General features: G+C 38.0%; 1 protein-coding gene across 4 annotated transcripts in view; it reads right to left on the minus strand.

The window, feature by feature from the left end:
- Positions 1–4,639: 4,639 nt before the first annotated feature.
- Positions 4,640–21,579, minus strand: part of IL33 (interleukin 33) — a 48,079-nt gene continuing 31,139 nt past the window's right edge. For 2 of the 4 annotated variants that reach the window (XM_073806128.1, XM_033859266.2), the window contains 7 exons: positions 18,142–18,249; positions 11,872–11,997; positions 11,185–11,325; positions 9,937–10,044; positions 8,973–9,023; positions 7,981–8,078; positions 4,640–6,617 (listed from right to left, as the gene is read on the minus strand). In XM_073806128.1, coding sequence (XP_073662229.1) covers positions 6,411–6,617; positions 7,981–8,078; positions 8,973–9,023; positions 9,937–10,044; positions 11,185–11,325; positions 11,872–11,997; positions 18,142–18,238 — 828 coding nt within the window. In that variant the 5' untranslated portion in view covers positions 18,239–18,249 and the 3' untranslated portion in view covers positions 4,640–6,410. The remainder of the gene's footprint in view (positions 6,618–7,980; positions 8,079–8,972; positions 9,024–9,936; positions 10,045–11,184; positions 11,326–11,871; positions 11,998–18,141; positions 18,250–21,579) is intronic. The other 2 variants (XM_073806130.1, XM_073806129.1) reach the window with 2 other exon arrangements.

A 21,579-nucleotide genomic window follows, 5' to 3' on the forward strand; every position in this document is an offset into this window, starting at 1 on the left:
CGAATATTGTTCTCTACACCAGCGTTCTCCCATTTTTCCTCCTGCCATTTTTAATATGTAAGCCTTTGTCTCCTTGCTTACTGCTTCATGGTCAGTTTTCTGCTGCACATTCAGCCTCATACTATGGTCTAGGTAGGAAGAAGGGGAGAGGGTGAAAGACTGAAAAAGGACATGCCAGCTGAATATGTCCCCTTTAAAAAGTTTTTCTCAGGGACTTCCCTGGTGGCACAGTGGTTAAGAATCTGCATGCCAATGCAGGGGACATGGGTTCGAGCCCTGGTCTGGGAGAATCCCACGTACCGTGGAGTGGCTGAGCCTGTGTGCCACAACTACTGAGCCTGAGCTCTAGAGCCTGTGAGCCACAACTACTGAGCCTACGTGCCACAACTACTGAAGCCCGCACACCTAGAGCCTGTGCTTTACAGCAAGAGAAGCCACTGAAATGAGAGGCCTGCGAACCACAGTGAAGAGTAGCCTCCACTCACAGCAACTTGAGAAAACCCACACAAAGCAATGAAGACCCAATGCAGCCATAAATAAATAAATAAATAGTTTTTCTCAAACCATTATACTGTCTATCTTTTATTGTCCAGAACGGTTTCAAATGGTTACCACATTACTGTGTGGAAGTCTGGGAAGGAGTGTATTTTTAGTTGGGCATATTGCTGCCCAGGTCAAAATGAGTTTCTGTGGGCAAGGAAGTAGGGGTGGTGCTGATAGATAGTAAGTAAACGACTACAATATTTGGTATCTCCTCATTTTTGCAGAGGATAAACTGAGATTGAGAGAGGTTATATAATTTGCTGAAGTTGCACAGGCAGTAAACAGTAAACCAAGCCTATGTTCTTTTTTGTTTTTTAATATTTATTTATTTATTTAGCTGCATCGGGTTTTCATTGTGGCACGCGGGTTCTTTTGTTGTGGGGCACATGCTTCTTTCTAGTTGTGGCACATGGGCTCTAGAGCATGTGGGCTTTGGAACATGCGGGCTCTAGAGCACACAGGCTCAGTAATTGCAGTGCATGGGCTTAGTTGCCTCGCAGCATGTGGGATCTTAGTTCCCTGACCAGGGATGGAACTGGAGTCCCCTGCATTGGAAGGTGGATTCTTAACCATTGTGCCACCAGGGAAGTCCCAGCCTGTGTTCTTAATATGCTAGGCAGTGATTCATGCGTTCTCTTTATGGGAGTGTCCTCTGGGTTAGGGACTGTAATTGGACTTGAGGAAGTGTTTCATCATCTTGGCACTTCAACAGGAAGTAGCTCATTGATACATCCAGTATATATGGCATATATTTAAGGAGTATTTGCTAGAAGATGAGATTTCTGAGCTGTAGAGCTGATAGTATGAGGGGAGAAGGAGTTTTAGGACCAGACTGTCCCAAACCCAACTGGAGTATCCCAGCTTAAGATTTCTCTATCCACCATGCAGTTTCTCAGCATGAGGCGCAAAGGTTGAAATTGGTGGGGTTTTTTTTTTTTGGATTGTTTTTTTCTGCAGATATGGGGGTTGTGAATTAATCCTTTTAGACTTTAAACAACCTGTTGCATTCTACTTAAATTAGGAATTTTCTTTCCCCAACTCCCCAAATTTCAACTCTTACTTAGTTTTCTTTCCCAATTCTAAGTCACTTTACTCATTCAAATAAAATTTTCCTGACAATATTTCAAGGTGTCCAATAAATGCATAAAAATGTAAAGAACATAAATAAAATGAGGGAAAACTAAATTTTGACATAATTGTCATTTCTGATAAAATGAAATGGGCAGATTCATTCTGGTAATATGTGTTATCCAACATCAAAACAAATGCAAGTTTGGAAGTTTTAGCCACAACAATCAGAGAAGAAAAAGAAATAAAAGGAATCCAAATCAGAAAAGAAGAAGCAAAGCTGTCACTGTTTGCAGATGACATGATACAATACATAGAGAATCCTAAAGATGCTACCAGAAAACTACTAGAGCTAATCAATGAATCTGGTAAAGTAACAGAATACAAAATAAATGCACAGAAATCTCTTGCATTCCTATACACTAATCATGAAAAATCAGAACAAAAATTAAGAGAACACTCCCATTTACCATTGCAACAAAAAGAATAAAATACCTAGGAATAAACCTACCTAAGGAGACAAAGGACCTATATGCAGAAAACTATAAGACACTGATGAAAGAAATTAAAGATGATACAAACAGATGGAGAAATATACCATATTCTTGGAAAAGAAGAATCAAGATTGTGAAAATGACCAAACTACTCAAAGTAATCTACAGATTCAGTGCAATCCCTATCAAACTACCAATGGCATTTTTCACAGAACTAGAACAAAAACTTTCATAATTTGTATGGAAACAAAAGACACCAAATAACCAACGCAATCTTGAGAAAGAAAAATGGAGCTACAGGAATCAGGCTCCCAGACTTCAGACTATACTACAGAGCTACAGTAATCAAGACATTTATGGTGCTGGCACAAAAACAGAACTATAGATCATTGGAGCAGGATAGACAGCCCAGAGATAAACCCACGCACATATGGTCACCTTATTTTTGATAAAGGAGGCAAGAATATACGATGGAGAAAACACAGCCTCTTCAATAAGTGGTGCTGGGAAAATTGGATAGCTACATGTAAAAGAATGAAATTAGAACACTCCCTAACACCATACACAAAAATAAGCTCAAAATGGATTAAAGACCTAAATGTAAGGCCAGACATTCTAAAACGCTTAGAGGAAAACATAGGCAGAACACTCTATGACATAAATCACAGCAAGATCCTTTTTGACCCATCTCCTAGAGAAATGGAAATAAAAACAAAAGTAAACAAATGGAACCTAATGAAACTTAAAGCTTTTGGCACAGCAAAGGAAAACATAAATAAGACCAAAAGACAACCCTCAGAATGGTAGAAAATATTTGCTAATGAAGCAACTGACAGAGGATTAATCTCCAAAATTTACAAGCAGTTCATGTAGCTCAATATCAAAAAAACAAAAAACCCAATCCAAAAATGGGCAGAGGGCCTAAACAGACATTTCTCCAATGTAGACATACAGATTGCCAACAAACACATGAAAGGATGCTCAGCATCACTAATCATTAGAGAAATGCAAATCAAACCTACAATGAGGTATCACCTCACACCAGTCAGAATGGCCATCATCAAAAAATCTACAAACAATAAATGCTGGAGAGGGTGTGGAGAAAAGGGAACCTTCTTGCACTGTTGGTGGGAATGTAAATTGATACAGCCACTATGGAGAACAGTGTGGAGTTTCCTTAAAAAACCAAAAGTAGAATTACCATATGACCCAGCAATCCCACTACTGGGCATATACCCTGAGAAGACCATAATTCAAAAAGAGTCATGTACCACAATGTTCATTGCAGCTCTATTTACAATAGCCAGGACATGGAAGCAACCTAAGTGTCCATCAACAGATGAATGGATAAAGAAGATGTGGCTCATAGATACAATGGAATATTACTCAGCCATAAAAAGAAATGAAATTGAGTTATTTGTAGTGAGGTGGATGGACCTAGAGTCTGTCATACACAGTGAAGTAAGTCACAAAGAGAAAAACAAATACCATATGATAACACATATATATGGAATCTCAAAAAAAAAAAAAAAGAAAGGTTCTGAAGAACCTAGGGGCAGGACAGGAATAAAGACGCCGATATAGAGAATGGACTTGAGGACACGGGGAGTGGGAAGGGTAAGCTGGGACGAAGTGAGAGAGTGGCATGGACATATATACACTACCAAATATAAAATAGATATCTAGTGGGAAGCAGCCGAATAGCACAGGGAGATCAACTTGGTGCTTTGTGACTACCTAGAGGGGTGGGATAGGGAGGGTGAGAGTGAGAAACAAGAGGGAGGAGTTATGGAGATATATGTATATGTATAGCTGATTCACTTTGTGATAAAAGCAGAAATTAACACACCATTGTAAAGCAATTATACTCCTGTAAAGATGTTTTAAAAAAAAATGCAAGTAAATGACAAAAAGCTACCATACATTTGAATGTTTTAATCAAATAATACTGACTATAGTGATGGTGGAAAATATTTTTTTAAAAAAGGAAAATTAAACTTGTAAAATAAGATAACCTGATTGAAAGATATCTAAATAAGCAGTTGGAAGTCCCAGGTTAAAGTTTTAATGCAAGTGTATGTTGGCTGTTTGATCTTGGGTAAAAGTCACTGAATACCTCCTTTGTACTGGCCACCATGATGGGCACTATGAGTACAAAGGTGAAAAAGACACAGTCTCTTCTCTGAAAAATCTTACTTAATTTTTTTTTTTTTTTTTTCGGTACGAGGGCCTCTCACTGTTGTGGCCTCTCCCGTTGCGGAGCACAGGCTCTGGACGCGCCGGCTCAGCGGCCATGGCTCACGGGCCTAGCCGTTCCGCGGCATGTGGGATCTTCCCGGACTGGGTCATGAATCCGTGTCCCCTGCATCGGCAGGCGGACTCTCAACCACTGCGCCACCAGGGAAGCCCCTTACTTAATTTTGAATCACCAAAAATATTAGACAAATGACCTACTCCACTTACCAACATTGATGGATTGGTGTATGCTTACTTTCACTTAAGAATTTCACAATATGAGTCATTTTATCATAAAATCATTATGGTCTCACATACTTTTGAAAAATACAGTTTATTCAAGAATATGAACAATGTAATGGATATATTTGGTTACTTAATAATAATCGTTTAAGTATATCATACAGATACACATGGTCAACATTTAGTGTTTTTCAGAGGGAGTGATATAGATTCTGCTTTTATTTTTGTCTCTATAGTAAAATTATTGACAAAGTAATGAATCAAAGATATATTGTTCTATAATTGTTTGCACTCATACAGTAATTCTCAGCCTCTTTTATTTTATGTTCCATCAACAGTTATATTCAATATATCTCAACAAATTAAAAAGCCGACACTTTCAGAAAAAGTCATTTTATAAGTATTCTGTTATTATGTTTGTCATTTATTATCAGTATTACACCTGTGAAGAATTACAGTAGAAATTGCTAAGGTTTTAAAATAAGCAAAAATTATTTAGTAGTTGAGAAATGTTATTATATGGTTGAGTATAAACTTTAGTACCTTAGTAGCAATAAAACACAAAGACGTTTAATGAAGAATACTGCCATAAATAGGTTTACATAAAATTCTACACCATCAGGTAGAAAAAGCAGAATAACAATGTTGGCATTCAGAGGTCAGGTTACGTGGAAGTGAGGTCAGGGGGTGCAGAAGGACACAGATGGTCAAAAGAAATGGAGAAAGAACAGAAGTCAAGTGAATATTCCATAGTAAGCAGGGTTATTGGGAAGCTAAACAACAAAAGGCCTTGTGCATGTCGGAAGAAAGGATGAGAAGAAATTTTGTCCAAGGTAATGAATATATCAAAAGTCATAGATTCCTGGAAGCCAGGGTCAGAAGAACATATGAAGGATAACCAGTTATTGAAAGTGTAATGTTAATCCTATGTCCCGTCTAAGCTCTAGTAGGTTAGAGGACTTATGTCCACACCATGGTACTTGGAACCCATGGTACTTGGAACCCATGGTACTGGGATGCCCAAACATATATTGTGGCTCAGTGCTTTTAAAAATATTCTAGTTTGTTAGATATTCCTAATAATTTCAATTTCATGTCTGAACTAAAATTTATTTCACTTTCTAATGTAAGAATACCTTGCTTAAAGTTAACTCAGTCTATAAAAATCAGAATTTTAAAAGTGAGTTAGAGGTGAAATTATTCACTTTTAAAATACTAGATTTGTTTTCCTTAATTTTTAAATTATCCTTGCCTTTTCACATATTTATATTACCTGTCTAACTAGATAGGCATCTGAAGTTTCGGTATTTACAAACTTGGTGTTTTATTCCAGTTGTGAAATGGTAAATCTGTGTAGCTTCCAGTTGTTTTTTTTTATTAGTGGCTCTAGTGTTTGAGGCTATTATTTGGAACGAGGGAGAATTATGTCCCTATGTAGCTCTTTAAGTTGATCCCTGTCTGAAGCAAAATTGCGGATCAGTCCCTTTGCTTCTCCCCAGAGGTCTCAGCTCAAAATATGAAGAAGTTCTTTCAGGACTGAAAGAGGAAAAATGTAAAGGTCAGGCTGTATCTCTTCAGAATGCTGGCAAATCTCTTTACCAATATGCTATTTAATATACCAATACTTGTACTGAATATGCAGTGATACAGAGGGAAATAAAAAACAGAACTGAAGGATTATAAAAAATATTTTTATACATAATAAGGAAAACATTCCTCAGCATACTAAACATTCCATTTCCCTTCATGTTATCTGTCTCTTTATCGCTTATCCTTTCTCCAGTGGTAGCTGTTTGGACTACTCAACCCAAGATCCGCAGCTTTCCATCATATTAAGTTTGAGAGCTTAAATATGGTATTCTCTTCATTTGAATCCTCAGGGTGTTCCCCTCGTTTAATAAGAGCTAGGTGGTTATCCTTTACTCCTAGAAACACTCCAGGATTGCTCTTACATTCAAATGAAACACATTGGGAGGTCTCCTCATGAAGGACAAAGAAGGCCTGTTCTGGCAATTGGTTTTCACATTTTTGTAGCTGAGGAAGACAAGAGAGAAAGTAACCAATATGTGAGTTGGAAGTCCAGAGTCAACTTTACATCCCTGTATTGGAAACTAAAGGAGAATAATTATTCATAACTTGATATTTCTAACAAGCCTGCTTACTGAGAAGGGGATGGGAGGTGGGGAAGAAATGAGCAGAGGGCCAAAGTAGGGGGATTTGATTTGATTCACTGATAGTATATTTTGAGAGACATGATGGCTTAGAATGAATGGATCTGGATGCAGTATTTCTGGATTCATACTTCTCTTTTGCCATGTAGTATCTCTGAGACCTGGACACTTTGCTTTACCTTTCAAGCCTCAGTTTTTTAGTGTAGCCAGTTTTCTAGATCGGTCAACTCCCAACTTACCCACAGATACATGAGTGATAGAAAATGATTATTATTTTAAGTTATTAAGTGTTAGAGATGGTTTGTTACACAGCAAACCTAACCAATACAATAACTTCATAAGAGAGTTATTGTGAGAATTAAATGAGATAGTACTTGTAAAACCTTTAGCACACTTCTTGGTATATAATAAAGCTCAGTAGGGGTCAGCACTTATTATTGAGTAGTTATATATGCCAAACACTATTATATATACTTAGGAATGTTTTGTTAAGGGAGATGCTGATTACCATCCAGAGTTTATATTAATACCTTGCATGGCTATATTAGTTAGCTCTATATATTTATATAATTTATCTTCTATATTATACTTTAATGTTTTCTTCCTTGTGTCCACTTTGGCTTGTTTGTTCCTCAAGATGTTTATAATTCTTCATCATGACCAATATAATACTGCTATTTACTAACTGAAGAAGACAATGCAGTGAATCCTATGATTAAAATGTAGATTATTATGTTATCTATATATCTTGGCATGTGGAAATGACTCTCCCTTTAGCAGTCTCAGAGTATAAAATTAGTTTTTCAATTGCCTAAGAAAACCATATTTTACAAGGAAATACTTCCTGGAAGAACACAGTAGTTCCTACAGCCAAATAGAAAGGATTCAAGTCATTCTATATAGCAGTGCTTCTCAAACTTTAATGTACCTATGAATCTCCTGGAGATTTGTTAAAATGCTGATTTCGATTCAGTTGTGAGGGAGCCTGAAAGTCTACATTTCTAAAAAGCTCCCAGGCAATGCTGTACTGCTGGCAGAGATCAAACTTTCAGTAGCAAGGCTACACATGCCATTTCACTCCCTTCCATGTTCCAGAAGCAAGTTATTAATCATAACTGATTTTGTTTTATGTACAATAGCACAAACAAAATTTCTTCTTCAAAGTACCCCAAATCTGCACAGATGAGTAGAGTCAGTCATGACAGTTAGGTGCATATTTCTATTACCTCCACAGAATGCTCCTTACTGTTGGCATGCAGCAAGAAGTCTTTGTCTTTTGTGGGGCTCAGGTTTACCATTAACTTCCGATGATCACCACCACCTTCTTGCAATTAAAAAATGCAAATTATAAAGTTAAGAATTGTAACTCATTTTAATTTAAATGAATTTAACACCCAGGAAAAGAGTCCAAGATGTCATATAAAATAACTATTTCATTCAACAACACATCTTTTAGAAATACTTGTACCCAGATGAAACTAAAGAGTCATTGGACAGTAAGGGGTAATTCTAAGTCCCCTTAGGAGAGAGGTTAGTTTTCTTATATACTATTAGAATACTAGTAGAATTGTGAGTCTCATGGGTGTTGCTCTAGTTGTCAGCTTCCCTGTCTGCATAGAAGGCCACTGATGGTTGTCCCCCAATATCCAACTCCTCTTTTTGTGTAATAATAGAATGTTTCCCAGCCTGCCTTCTTGTAGCTAAGTGTAGCAATATGTCTAAGTTCTGAGCAATATAAGGTGAATAGAAGTGTCAGGTGCAACTTCCAGGTTGCGTCCTTAAAGGGAAATAGAACTCAAATAATACATCTGTCTTCCTCTGTCCTGCTGAATGGATATTTTCATGGTGGCAAGGAATCTTGAACCATGTGGATGTTGGCAGAGCCACAAAGAGAAAAGGAGCTGGGTCTGGGCAACCTGTTGAGCAGAACTGCCATTCCAGCCCTGGCTAAAACAGAAATAAAGTTTTGTATAACTTAAGACACTATTATTCTGAATCTCTGTTAAATGTAGCCAAACCTTTATCCTAATTATTAAACTGCAAAATGGATGAGATGGAGTATATCAGTTTAGAATCTTAGATCCAAGATTTTTACCATGAATTTGGGCTGGAGAGAACCTTCTGAGACTGCTTTCCTTTCCCATGGAGAATTTTTGGATTTGTCTTTACCCTAAATTTAGGAATTCAAGCACTAGAGCTACCCAGCTTTCGAAATTACCTGTTTCACTTGAGGGGAATTGGGAATCATAGTAACGGAGTAACACCTTGTCTGAAAGAGAATGCATAAAATCCCTTTGGTGAGATACAATTTTATCAAATGGTTCAGTTTCAACATATATATAACATCAGAAAACATCCTCTTCTTTTATTGTATATCAATAAAAGCAAAACTTCTGTGGTTTTGAGAAAGGTCTTAAAAATGTATAAATATATTCTGAGGAATTCTCCAACAATGTTGGTATTAAAATATTTAAAATGTTGTTCATAGCACTGGTATATTCTTTTACTAGGGTTTATACTTTAGTGATACTGATAAAGCTGGAAAGACCTAGTAGATAATTTAGCGATAGCAAGTATATGTGGTACCTCTTTCCACATTTCACAACAGATACCACTTCTCAGTATCATCCTTCTCCCCTGATGAATCCTGAATAAGCTTTTTTTTTTTTTAACTTATTTTATTTATTTATTTTTGGCTGCTTTGGGCTTTTGTTGCTGCACGGGCTTTCTCTAGTTGTGGCAAGCAGGGGCTACCCTTCGTTGCAGTGCACGGGCTTCTCATCGCGGTGGCCTCTCTTGCTGCAGAGCACGGGCTCTAGGCGCATGGACTTCAGTAGTTGTGGCTCGCGGGCTCTAGTGCGCAGACTCAGTAGTTGTGGCACACAGGCTTAGTTGCTCCGTGGCATGTGGGATTCTCCCGGACCAGGGCTCAAACCCATGTCCCCTGCATTGGCAGGCAGATTCTTAACCACTGCGCCACCAGGGAAGCCCCCTGAATAAGCTTCTGAATCCTCCTCAATATAGTGATATTCAAGCATCCCCTGCCAATGCATTGGAGTTAGCACATAGCATGAAATCTATTTGCCATGTCTGAGTTAATCTATTGTTTATGGTTTGGTAAATTTATTTTTTTACTTTACTAGTCATCATTATATCATTAAAGACAAAAGGAAATATTCTACCTTTCTCTTGGTCTTTTCCTAAGTCTTCAACATAGATCTCATAATTTCCATCCTCGAAAACAAAAGTAATGTATTGATCGTTGTATGTACTCAGGGAAGCAGAATGTTCTGTAACAAGTAAAAATCTTGTCATTAAGAATTCAAAAACCTTGTTTCCATGAAAAATCTTTTAGAAATTAAAAAAAAGCTTTCTCAATAGGTTGTGTTTGTTTCTGCAATTTGAGCTGCACTTTGTCCATCACTGTTGGACAGATGAAAGCCTCTGGCACAAGCTTAATGTAGCTAAAAGGCTGAGGTGTGCCACCTGAATGGGATTAAAGATGCTAGCATCCTGCATGAAGGCCATGGTAGGCCATGTTAGTGTGCTTATGGGAGGGTTTAGTGGGGAGAAAGAAGCTGGAAAAGTTATAGAGTTTGCCTGAGGAAACCTCTGCTTCCTGACTCCACATGATCTAGGGAACTATGGGCAAGAAGGGGCTGTATTTTGATAGACATGGATAAGTGAATACCCATCTGTAAAGCATGGAGTTACTCAGAGACTTTCAACAGTCCTGGAGAATGCAGGTGTGAGCCTCATTCTGTCTTCTGGCTAAATAACAGTGACACTTAAAGCAGTACTCTCAATTTTTTTTTAATATACAAGCACACATAGAAAATGATAATATTTCTACAGCATGTTGGGGTAAACTGGAGCAGATTTAGAAACTACATATATAGGTCCTGGAGGAAAAAATCGTATTTTCTTTATAGTATAGAATTATGCTAAAGAAAATAATATATAAAAAATTAAGAATATTAAATATTGAATATTTGCACAAGTATGTGATATAATTTAAAACCATTTTAACAACTATTTAAAATACTTGAGTTGAAATTATATTTAAAAAATATAATAGCTCTTCCTTTTCTTTCATTGTCAAAATGTTGAAGTTCGGGGAGATAATATGGTTTTTCCCCTAAAGGATAATGTATTTTTCTCAGGAATAATGTATATGAAATTCCAATCCATAGCAAGCATTTCAAAATAATAATGGAATGCTAACTGTAGAACGCACATGCATTGTTAGAGCAACTACCCTGTACTTAGTTTGGATACCACTACATGGGCACATCAGCAACAAATGGACAGAAGTTTCTGATATATTTACATGAAATTGTAGACTTGGGGCTGCTTCCTGGAGTGGCATTTCCAAGGTCCGTGTCTTACCTCCCTCCTCACCCTCACACCACCCCTGTGACCAGTCTTACCTTTGATACTTGGAAGACCAGTTGCTGTAGTATATTTCTGGACCCTAGTTTTATCGAAGGCGAAGCTCTTCACAGACGGTCCAAGGTGTTCCAGCTCCTGACAGGCAGCGAATACCAGATGTTTCTCTTTGTACATTTTAGCTGCAGGATAGGTGTAGGAATAAGACTGGACTGTCAGTCCTCACTCTGTGCAGACCCCTCTCCCATCTCTCCTTTGAGGATTTCCAGTCTAGGCTGCTTGCTGACAATGATGAATGACCCCAGGATTTCAGTCACCCCATGGTCTGAAGGAATCAATACCTCCTATACACTTATATCCCAATAGGGCACACCCGCTGGAGTCCAGGCAAAAGAAAACTAGTCACCCATGGTCTCAACACCCAAAAGGCAACCACTATTCATTTTAGTTTACTTCCTTTAAATGAAAAAAATAAAAATATTGTAAATATATTTATAATTTTGTATCCTCTATTTTTACTTAATATTATAGCATAACCATTTCTCCCATGCTATTAAAAACTCTATATGCCCTTCTGAAAATGGCTAAAAAATAGTTCATCATCCTTACTCTTTTCCAGAAGGAATTTGGATGAGGGAAAAATTTATGTATCTTGATGTGGTAAGTGAAGGCAAATAGATGCCCATCATTACGTTGAAAAATTATCAGGAAATGCAGTTTCTCCTTACCTGTTCTTGGTGAATGCCTTTTGGTGGTTTCTTTCCTAAAGTAACAGGTCTTCTTTTCTATTTTAAGGCCAGAGCGTAGCTGCATAAAGACCATGGGGCAAACTTCTTCAGCCTTCTGTTGGGATTCTGAGCAATTGAAAAAATTGTGATACCATTTCATTCCATCCATCTTTATCCTTTTACAAACCCTGAGTGTACCAGACCAAGAAAGCAACTACAGGTCCACAGTATCTTATCAGAAACCTTGGGGCCAGTTGTGTTTCAAAATTCAGAGTTTATTACATTTTAAGATTGTCATGTAGACCATATATTGTATATACCTAGAACACCCAGCAGGGACTAGGGAAGCACCTCATAATAAAAAATTTTATAGTGAAACAGGAAAATTTACATAAAGTGAAATAAATAAAGACCTCATGTGGTTCAGGTCAGGATTTAGCTGTCAAATGAGTTCAGGTCATATTTTGCTGTCAAACGAGATACGAAAAACTTTAGGTCTTTAGAAAAGATTTTGGTTTCAAAATTGGTTTAAGGGAGTGTGGATCTACATCCAACATATAGCAATTTTTGCCTAACTGAGCGGGAGCTCTTTGATCATATGAAATCTACAATCATTTCTACTTATCTAGAGTATACTTTTAATAATTTTGGAGAGATGACTATAGTCTATAAAAGTTATTGATACTAAAAATAGCCGACCATGTTAGGGAGCTTTCTGCCTATGTTTTCTTCTAGGAGTTTTGTGGTTTCAGGTCTTACATTTAAGTCTTTAATCCATTGGGCGTTAATTTTTGTGAGTGGTGTAGATAGGAGTTAGGTTTCATTCTTTTACATGTTATTATCCAGTTTTCCTAGCACCATTTATTGAAGAGACCATCTTTTCTCCATTGAGTATTTTTGACTCCCTTGTCAAATATTAGTGTGTCTACAGTGGGCCAAGCACTGTACTGATAATTCTACATACTGTTGCCTTTAACCCTTCACAAATAATATTGCAAGGTAGGTATTATTCTCTTTGTTTTACAGATGATGATTTGAAGTTCTTAGCATTCACAACACTTGCCCAAGGTTACAGGTCTGGTGAGAAGATGTGACTCAAGTGTGTCTAATATCAAAGCTATGCTTCCATCTACCTCCATCTAAAAAAAATGCTACACTACAACTTTAGGGAATAGCAAAATGCAAACTGAAATTAAATCAGTTGAAGTAAAAAAAATATAATCAGTTATTCAGTAATTCTGATTTCATTTATCCAAATAAAAATTAAAATCTCAAATAAAACATTAAATTTGTCACTTGGAAATCATAAAAAGCCTTTCAAAGTCAAATAGAAAAGAAACACTTGAGTCATAGGATCTCAATTTCCAACATTATAGTAAATGAATTATCAAGCAATTTATGCAATGTAGCCAAATTTCAATTATTGACAGTAATTCAGAAAATGAAAATAATTCCTTGTGATTTGAGACCCATTCTATGATTTTTTTTTTATTCTCAAGAAGATTTGCCTTCCTAATATGCTTTTCAAAGTTAAGTGGAATAAACTTTTGTTAGTTACTGTTTTGAATTATCTATATCTTACTTCCAATTCAGATGGGCATCTACCTTTAAGTATCTTCAACTGTCTGAACAGGGAAAGGCCATTAAATCATACTCATTCACCCTGGAAATCCCTAATATTCCTTTATAATACAGATATGTCAGCTACAGTATCTCACATTTATATAGTGCAAAGATAATTTACAAAGCTGTGCCAGAGCCAACACTGAACTTGGTCTCCTGACAACTAATTTAATACAATATGTCATTAATTGCATGTTTTGTGCTGGTCTTAGCCTGTCAATAACCAATGTTGTTTTCGGACTGGCTGTTAAGGTTCTTATTATGATTGCAAGATGACCTTCAGCAATAACCATCAGGAAACTGAAGAAATAAAGGTTAATTAATTATAGGATCTGTAAATTACACTGCATATCTGGGACCCCACAGAGAAGTCACAGGTAGAGAGGGTACACGGGCGTGGGGTTCTGCTTTTATTGGGGTTGAGGGTGGGAGCCTAGGATAGCGAGAGCTCACTATTTATTGGTGAATTTAAAACATAAAGGCAGGAATTTAAAGTGTGGGAAGAGAAAAAAAGAAAGTAGTCCAAATGGCCAGTTATGAAAATCAACCAAGATCTCCTTTTCTTTATCTAGTCTTGTGGCTGGCCATGTATTTATTTGAGATAGCCATCTTTGAAGTAGATGCCTCTTTGTAGTGGATACCTCTTTGAAGTGCATGCCTCAGCAATCAAAGCTTAAGTCGGGCACTTGCATTACAAAATAGAAAAACAAAATCCACCTGTCAGGGTTTACACTATACTGTATCACATCGTCTCTTCAGAGTTAAAAGGCATAAGATGATGCTCTAAGCATGCTCATTCCTGTATGCTTCTCATTATGTGTAGCATCCCATGAGGCATCCCATGCCAGGTATGTCTAATATTGAGAGTGGACTCTTTGGGGAGGAGGATATGGGTCTTGGGTAGTTAGAAGTGAGGGTCATAGCACTGGGGAAATATTATGGATGTAGAAAAAGAGAATTGAGGGCTAAATATGTGAATGTAAGGGCTAGCATCTAGTGAGACAAACACTAGGTATAATTCCTTGGGGGATGACTGTGTTTGAAGTATTTAAAATACTTTACATTGGGAGAGTTTGGAAGAAGGTATACTTTGGTATTCGGGGCAGCTGAAACTGTGGTGTGAGGGTTGTGTTCTTGGGAGGAAAGCATGAAGCGGTCATGGCCTTATGAACTCTGTAGAAGAGAGTGTTCCACTAGGGTCAAAAAGCGAGCTCAAACTTATGAAAAGGCTGTTGCCATTTCCTGTGTCTCCATCCTGCTTGATATCTGAGGGCAGTGTATTTATATGGCTTTTAAGGAAATTCTCATAAACAGTTTCATCATAGCAACTGCATGATGAAATCCCTCAGGCATTTCTGGTGAGTAAATGGGAATGGGCCTGGAAATCTTTTTGTAGAGCCAGACCACAGCTGGCAGGAACTACAGAAGGGAATCACTTCATCTTTCATTTTTTCCCCAAACACTAATTTTACCAAGGTCTCTTTGCCCTGTTTACTACCTTTGACCCATTTGTTGCATTTGACTTGGGGACCACTTCCTTCTTTGAACCCTTCTTCCCTTGTTGTATCAGCTGTCTCCTTGGATTCTCCTTGTTTCCCTCTGATCAGTCCATCTCTGTCTCTTTGTTAGTTCTTCCTTCTCTGCCTGATCCTAAAACGCTGGTGTTCCTGAAGGTTTTGTCCTTTGCCTTTTTTTCTCACTCTAGGCTTTCTTTCTGGGCAATCTTGCTTGCTCCAATGACTTCAATCATCTTTTTCTATGTTGATGACTCCCCAAACTGTAACTCTACCTTTGGTCTGTCTCCTGAGCTTTATATCTGTTGCTCTTTCTCTACAGAAATTTTGATGCCACAGGGCATTTTGACTAAAGTTACCTTAAAGCATGTCTATTTCTATCTATGTAGAGCCTTCTGAATTCTGGACATCTCTACCTGAATGACATACACATACCCCAAATGCAAATATACTCATAATAAAAAAACAACTTCTTTATCTTTTACCCCCAATATATTCCTCCATAATTCCCTATCTTTAAAAACAGTACCTCTATCTGCCATTATCTGCCCAATTTTTAAATCAGAAAGCTGAGAATTATCCATTTTCCCCTCTCTCTATCCTTCAATTTATTCGGTTTACCTTACTGATTTCACTTTCTGAACGTATCTGAATTTTAGTCTTTCCATTCTGCCATCTTAGGTCGTGCCCTCATCACCAGACCCCTAAGATGAATGCAGTAGACCTCTGATCAGTTTCTATTTCTACTCTTGCCTGCTTGCTCCATCTTCACTACCACCAACATGGTCTTTCCAAAATAAAAATGTCTTGTTTTTCCTCAATTAAACATTTTCAGTTGGTTCCCTACTGTCCACAGGATAAAGTGAAAGCTCCTTCACTGTAACAGAAGATCTTCTGTGGAGAGCTGCAAACTAAAGGGGGTGATCCCTACTCAGTTCTACCTTCAACTATTGTCATGTAGGGATATGGGCCCATTTGTTGCTAGATCTTCAGATTTTTTGAGAGAAACCACACATTCAGACTTTTATGCAAAATCTCCCAATTTTCAAATGTTGTCTCAATTAAAAAACAACAGTAATACTATTCAGGCCAACTAAAATACTCCTGCTGGATGGATATGTCCCAGGGCTCCCATATTGTGACCTCTGGATAGATACATAAGGACACTGTATTTTCAGGGCAGGGAAAGGGTTGATGGATATGGGGGAGAGGAATTAACAGAGGAGAATGGCCTGACCCTGAGGAGTAGCTTCCTAGAAACGGGGAAGGAGATGAGTTTGGGGAGAGGCTTTCCTCTAGCTCATGAAGACCCGTACCCTGTTGGCACTAGAGGTGAAATGCCCTGGTGCTGACCAGAACTCATGTGGGACCTGACTGTATGGATACCTGTAGTGGTTGGGTATTGCGTTTTATGGCTTTGTGATTGTGTAAGATCCTGCTAGCCCAGGGAAGGAGAAGGAATTAAAATGAACTTTGTTGTTTGGGGGCTCAGAGCAGTTTATATAGAAAAATAAGATGTGACATTTTTGAAAAGCAGTTCATACCTGTCACACACCACACAGGGATCTGTTGAAATTTTAGCCAGGAGTGTTTAAATAATGACAATTATAGTATTAAACTGAGCCAATATTGTTGGAAGGGAAAATCTGCTAAGGAACCATAAAAATAATGCGATGAGATTTGGGATTATCTTTATCATTGTTTCTCTGAATGGTGTAAATAAGCAGTTAGGGCCACTGAACCCCGACAGGTGGGGTTACATTTTCATTTTCCATCAATGCCAGAAACTCTGATGTATATTCCAGCCTGCTCCCTCCCTCATTCCAGTATCTACATAGAGCCCACATCTCCTAGGGTACAAAGAAAATTCATTTTTTATTAAGAGGGAATTTGGAGACACAGAGTCACTTCTAATGAGTCACTGTTCCTGCAAGGAGCATTTTGACTCAGACATAAATAAAAGAACTAACTTAGCTGTGATTTCCTGGTGATTCAGAAACCGCAGTCCAATTACTGGTTTTCCTACTTACAAAAGAAGAGCATGGGTGGGCCAGAGCCTCAGGGAGACAGAAATGATATTCTTTAACACTGCTTTCTCTTCTCGCCTAAAATGTTCAGGGAAATGCAGAAGAGCACAAAGGACAAAGATATGCCAGTCCCCACTACCATTTCTCATGCTGTATTTTCTTTCTGGTCCACCAGAGCTCTGTTAATTCTTTTGTGTTACTGCTCTCAAATGAAAAACATGAGAATAAATTTGCATAATTCTTTTCTAGGATAAGTAATTTTAAGAATCAAAGATGTTAATAGTCCTTTGATTTTAAAGGTAAGGCTACTACCTGACTTAGTTACCTTTCAACTTATTCCAAACCCTTTGAGTTTGCAATTGGACAGACTTGAGCATCATTTGGTCAATTCTGCTTTATTTGGGTCCTGGATTATGCAAATATATTTGCTTGTTATTCTCTCCTTTATCAGAAGTCTCAAGTCAAGACCACAAGCTCGATATACCAAAGGTCTTAATAAATGTTTGTTGAATAAAAGTGGGTCCGTTTAAATTTTTGTTAGGAAATCTGGGAAAAAGGTTTTGGGATTTGGTGGCAGGAAGTATGGGTAGAGAAGGGGTTAATATGAAGGGCCATAATTACGTTTATCACTATTAGCAGGTTTAAGTCATCTGAGCCACTCCTGTTCTGTGATATATCAAATAAGCAAAAGTTGGCCAGATATAGTCTGTTTAAAACCAGCACTGGGCTTCCCTGGTGGCGCAATGGTTGAGAGTCCGCCTGCCGATGCAGGGGACACAGGTTTGTGCCCCGGTCCGGGAAGATCCCACATGCCGCGGAGCGGCTGGGCCCGTGAGCCATGGCCGCTGAGCCTGCGCGTCCGGAGCCTGTGCTCCGCAACAGGAGAGGCCATAACAGTGAGAGGCCCACGTACCGCAAAAAACAAAACAAAACAAAACAAAACAGCACTGACTGTGTTACACATGTATGAGCCATCCCTTTCAATTTCAGCTCTTGTATTCTTAGTAGTTTTTGGTAAGGTAGAATGTATAAACATTGGAATAATAAAGATTTGGTAACAGGTAAAAAATAGTGTGTAAAACAATCAGAAAGGCTTAAGTCCTTACTTCTCAACTTGGGAGATTTTACCAAGGCTTTGCCTGCTGAGCTGTTCATCTTTGCTGGGGAAATTTTGGTGGTTGAATACTTCATTTCAGGCTTCATTTTTCAGGCTTCTGTTGGATTAACATATAACATAGTTCAATTGTCTCAACTTGAAAACAAACAGAAACAACTGTGGCTAACTCAGTATAAAATTGATAACATAGCCACATAGAGAAAATAATAATTTCAGTAAAGTTTGAACATCATATTCTGAATATATATCTATACTAGAAGTATAGTGAGAGGACAAAAAGAACTGTAAAGAAATCTTAAACTTTACTTTCTGGGTTTGTTGTTAGTGGAAATATTGGTATTGAAATTCTGAGATTGTTTTTGCTATACTATGGAATAAAACAAATGTATTGGTGTTATAGGATTTTCACTGCAGGGAAAAGGAGATATAAATATAAAATAAAAGAAGAAGGGAAAATCCCTGTAGTGTTAAATTTGAATTACCAATATCAGTGTGCCCATATCTTAGTTTCTACATACTTTCTCCACTAAAAGGAGCCAGGATTCTAGATCTGGGCTGGGAAAGTAGAAGTGAACATTGAGTACCTTGTTGTGCCATAAAGCAGTGAGTCATTAAAAAATTAGTGAGATTGTGTCAAAAGGACACAGGAGCCCCTTTGAAGGGTCTCCTGCTGGGCAAATTTGTCATAGTTTGTGCATCAAAAAAAGTGATGGTTGCTACCTGGGCTCTTTGGTGGGGCTAATGGCAGACTCTGGGAGGGCTCACGCCAAGGAGTACTTCCCAGAACTTCTGCTGCCAGTGTCCTTGTCCCCATGGTGAGCCACAGCCTCCCCTCACCTCAGCAGGAAACCCTCCAACACTAGCAGCCATGTGGATGACAGGCTCTTGGTGCTCCAGCCAGGTGTCAGGGCTGTGCCTCTGAGGTGGCAGAGCCAAGTTCAGGACACTGGTCCACAAGAGACCTCCCAGCTCCACGTAATATCAAATGGCAAAAATCTCCCAGAGATCTCCAACTCTGACCCAGCTTCACTCAATGGCCAGCAAACTACAGTGCTGGACACCCTATGCCAAACAACTAGTAAGACAGGAACACAACCCCACCCATTAGCAGAGAGGGTACCTAAAATCATAATAAGGCCACATACACCCCAAAACACACCACCAGACGTGGACCTGCCCACCAGAAAGACAAGATCCAGCCTCATCCACCAGAATACAGGCACTTGTTGCCTCCACCAGGAAGCCTACACAACCCAATGAACCAAACTTAGCCACTGGAGACAGACACCAAAAACAACGGGAACTACAAACCTGCAGCCTGCAAAAAGGAGACCCCAAACACAGTAAGTTAAGCAAAATAAGAAGACAGAGAGACACACAGCAGATGAAGGAGCAAGGCAAAAAACCACCAGACCAAACAAATGAAGAGGAAATAGGAAGTCTACCCGAAAAACAATTCAGAATAATGATAGTAAAGATGATCCAAAATCTTGGAAATAGAATGGTGAAAATACAAGAAACGTTTAACAAGGACCTAGAAGAACAAGAGCAAACAGTGATGAACAACACGATAAATGAAATTAAAAATTCTCTAGAAGGGATCAATAGTGGAATAACTGAGGCAGAAGAACGGAGAAGTGACCTGGAAGATAAAATAGTGGAAATAACTACTGCAGAGCAGAATAAAGAAAAAAGAATGAGAAGAATTGAGGACAGTCTCAGAGACCTCTGGGACAATATTAAAGAAACCAACATTCGAATTACGGGGGTCCCAGAAGAAGAAGAGAAAAAGAAAGGGACTGAGAAAATATTTGAAAGATTATAGTTGAAAAGTTCCCTAATATGGGAAAGGAAATAGTCAATCAAGTCCAGGAAGCACAGAGAGTCCCATACAGGTTAAATCCAAGGAAAAACACAACAAGACACATATTAATCAAACTATCAAAAATTAAATACAAAGAAAAAATATTAAAAGTAGCAAGGGAAAAAGAACAAATAACACACAAGGCAATCCCCATACGGTTAACAGTTGATCTTTCAGCAGAAACTCTGCAAGCCAGAAGGGAGTGGCAGGACATATTTAAAATGATGAAGGAGAAAAACCTACAACCAAGATTACTCTACTCAGCAAGGATCTCAATCACATTTGACTGAGAAATTAAAACCTTTACAGACAAGCAAAAGCGAAGAGAATTCAGCACCACCAAAGCAGCTTTACAACAAATGCTAAAGGAATTGTCTAGGCAGGAAACACAAGAGAAGGAAAAGACCTACAATAACAAACCCCCCAAAATTAAGAAAATGGTAATCGGAACATATATATTGATAATTACCTTAAATGTAAATGGATTAAATGCTCCAACCAAAAGACATAGACTGGCTGAATGGATGCAAAAACAAGACCCATATATGTGCTGTCAACAAGAGACCCACTTCAGACCTAGGGACACATACAAACTCAAAGTGTGGGGATGGAAAAAGATATTCCATGCAAATGGAAATCAGAAGAAAGCTGGAGTAGCAATTCTCATAGCAGACATAATAGACTTTAAAATAACAACTATTACAAGAGACAAAGAAAGAGACTACATAATGATCAAGGGATCAATCCAAGAGGAAGATATAAAAATTGTAGATATTTCTGCGCCCAACATAGCATTTCCCTTATGTATTGAGGTGCTCCTATCAGCCATAAAAGGGGAAATTGACAGTAACACAATAAGAGTAGGGGACTTTAACACCCCACTTTCACCAATGGACAGATCATCCAAAATGAAAATAAATAAGGAAACACAAGCTTTAAATGATACATTAAACAAGATGGACTTAATTGATATTTACAGGACATTCCATCCAAAAACAACAGAATACACATTCTTCTCAAGTCGTCATGGAATATTCTCCAGGATAGATCATATCTTGGGTCACAAGTCAAGCCTTGGTAAATTTAAGAAAATTGAAATCATATCAAGTATCTTTTCTGACCACAATGTTATGAGACTAGATATCAATTACAGGAAAAATCTGTAAAAAATACAAACACATGGAGGCTAAACAAAACACTACTTAATAACCAAGAGATCACTGAAGAAATCAAGGAGGTAATCAAAAAATACCTAGAAAAAAATGACAATGGAGACACAACAACTGAAAACCTATGGGATGCAGCAAAAGCAGTTCTAAGAGGGAACTTTATAGCAATACAGTCCTACCTTAAGAAACAAGAAACATCTCAAACAAACAACCTAACCTTACACCTAAAGCAATTAGAGAAAGAAGAACAAAAAAACCCCAAAGATAGCAGAAGGAAAGAAATCATAAGGATCAGATCAGTAATAAATGACAAAGAAATGAAGGAAAAGATAGCAAAGATCAATAAAACTAAAAGCTGGTTCTTTGAGAAGATAAACAAAATTGATAAACCATT

This window comes from Tursiops truncatus, chromosome 6 (genome assembly GCF_011762595.2).
Source record: "Tursiops truncatus isolate mTurTru1 chromosome 6, mTurTru1.mat.Y, whole genome shotgun sequence".
Lineage (NCBI taxonomy): Eukaryota > Metazoa > Chordata > Mammalia > Artiodactyla > Delphinidae > Tursiops > Tursiops truncatus.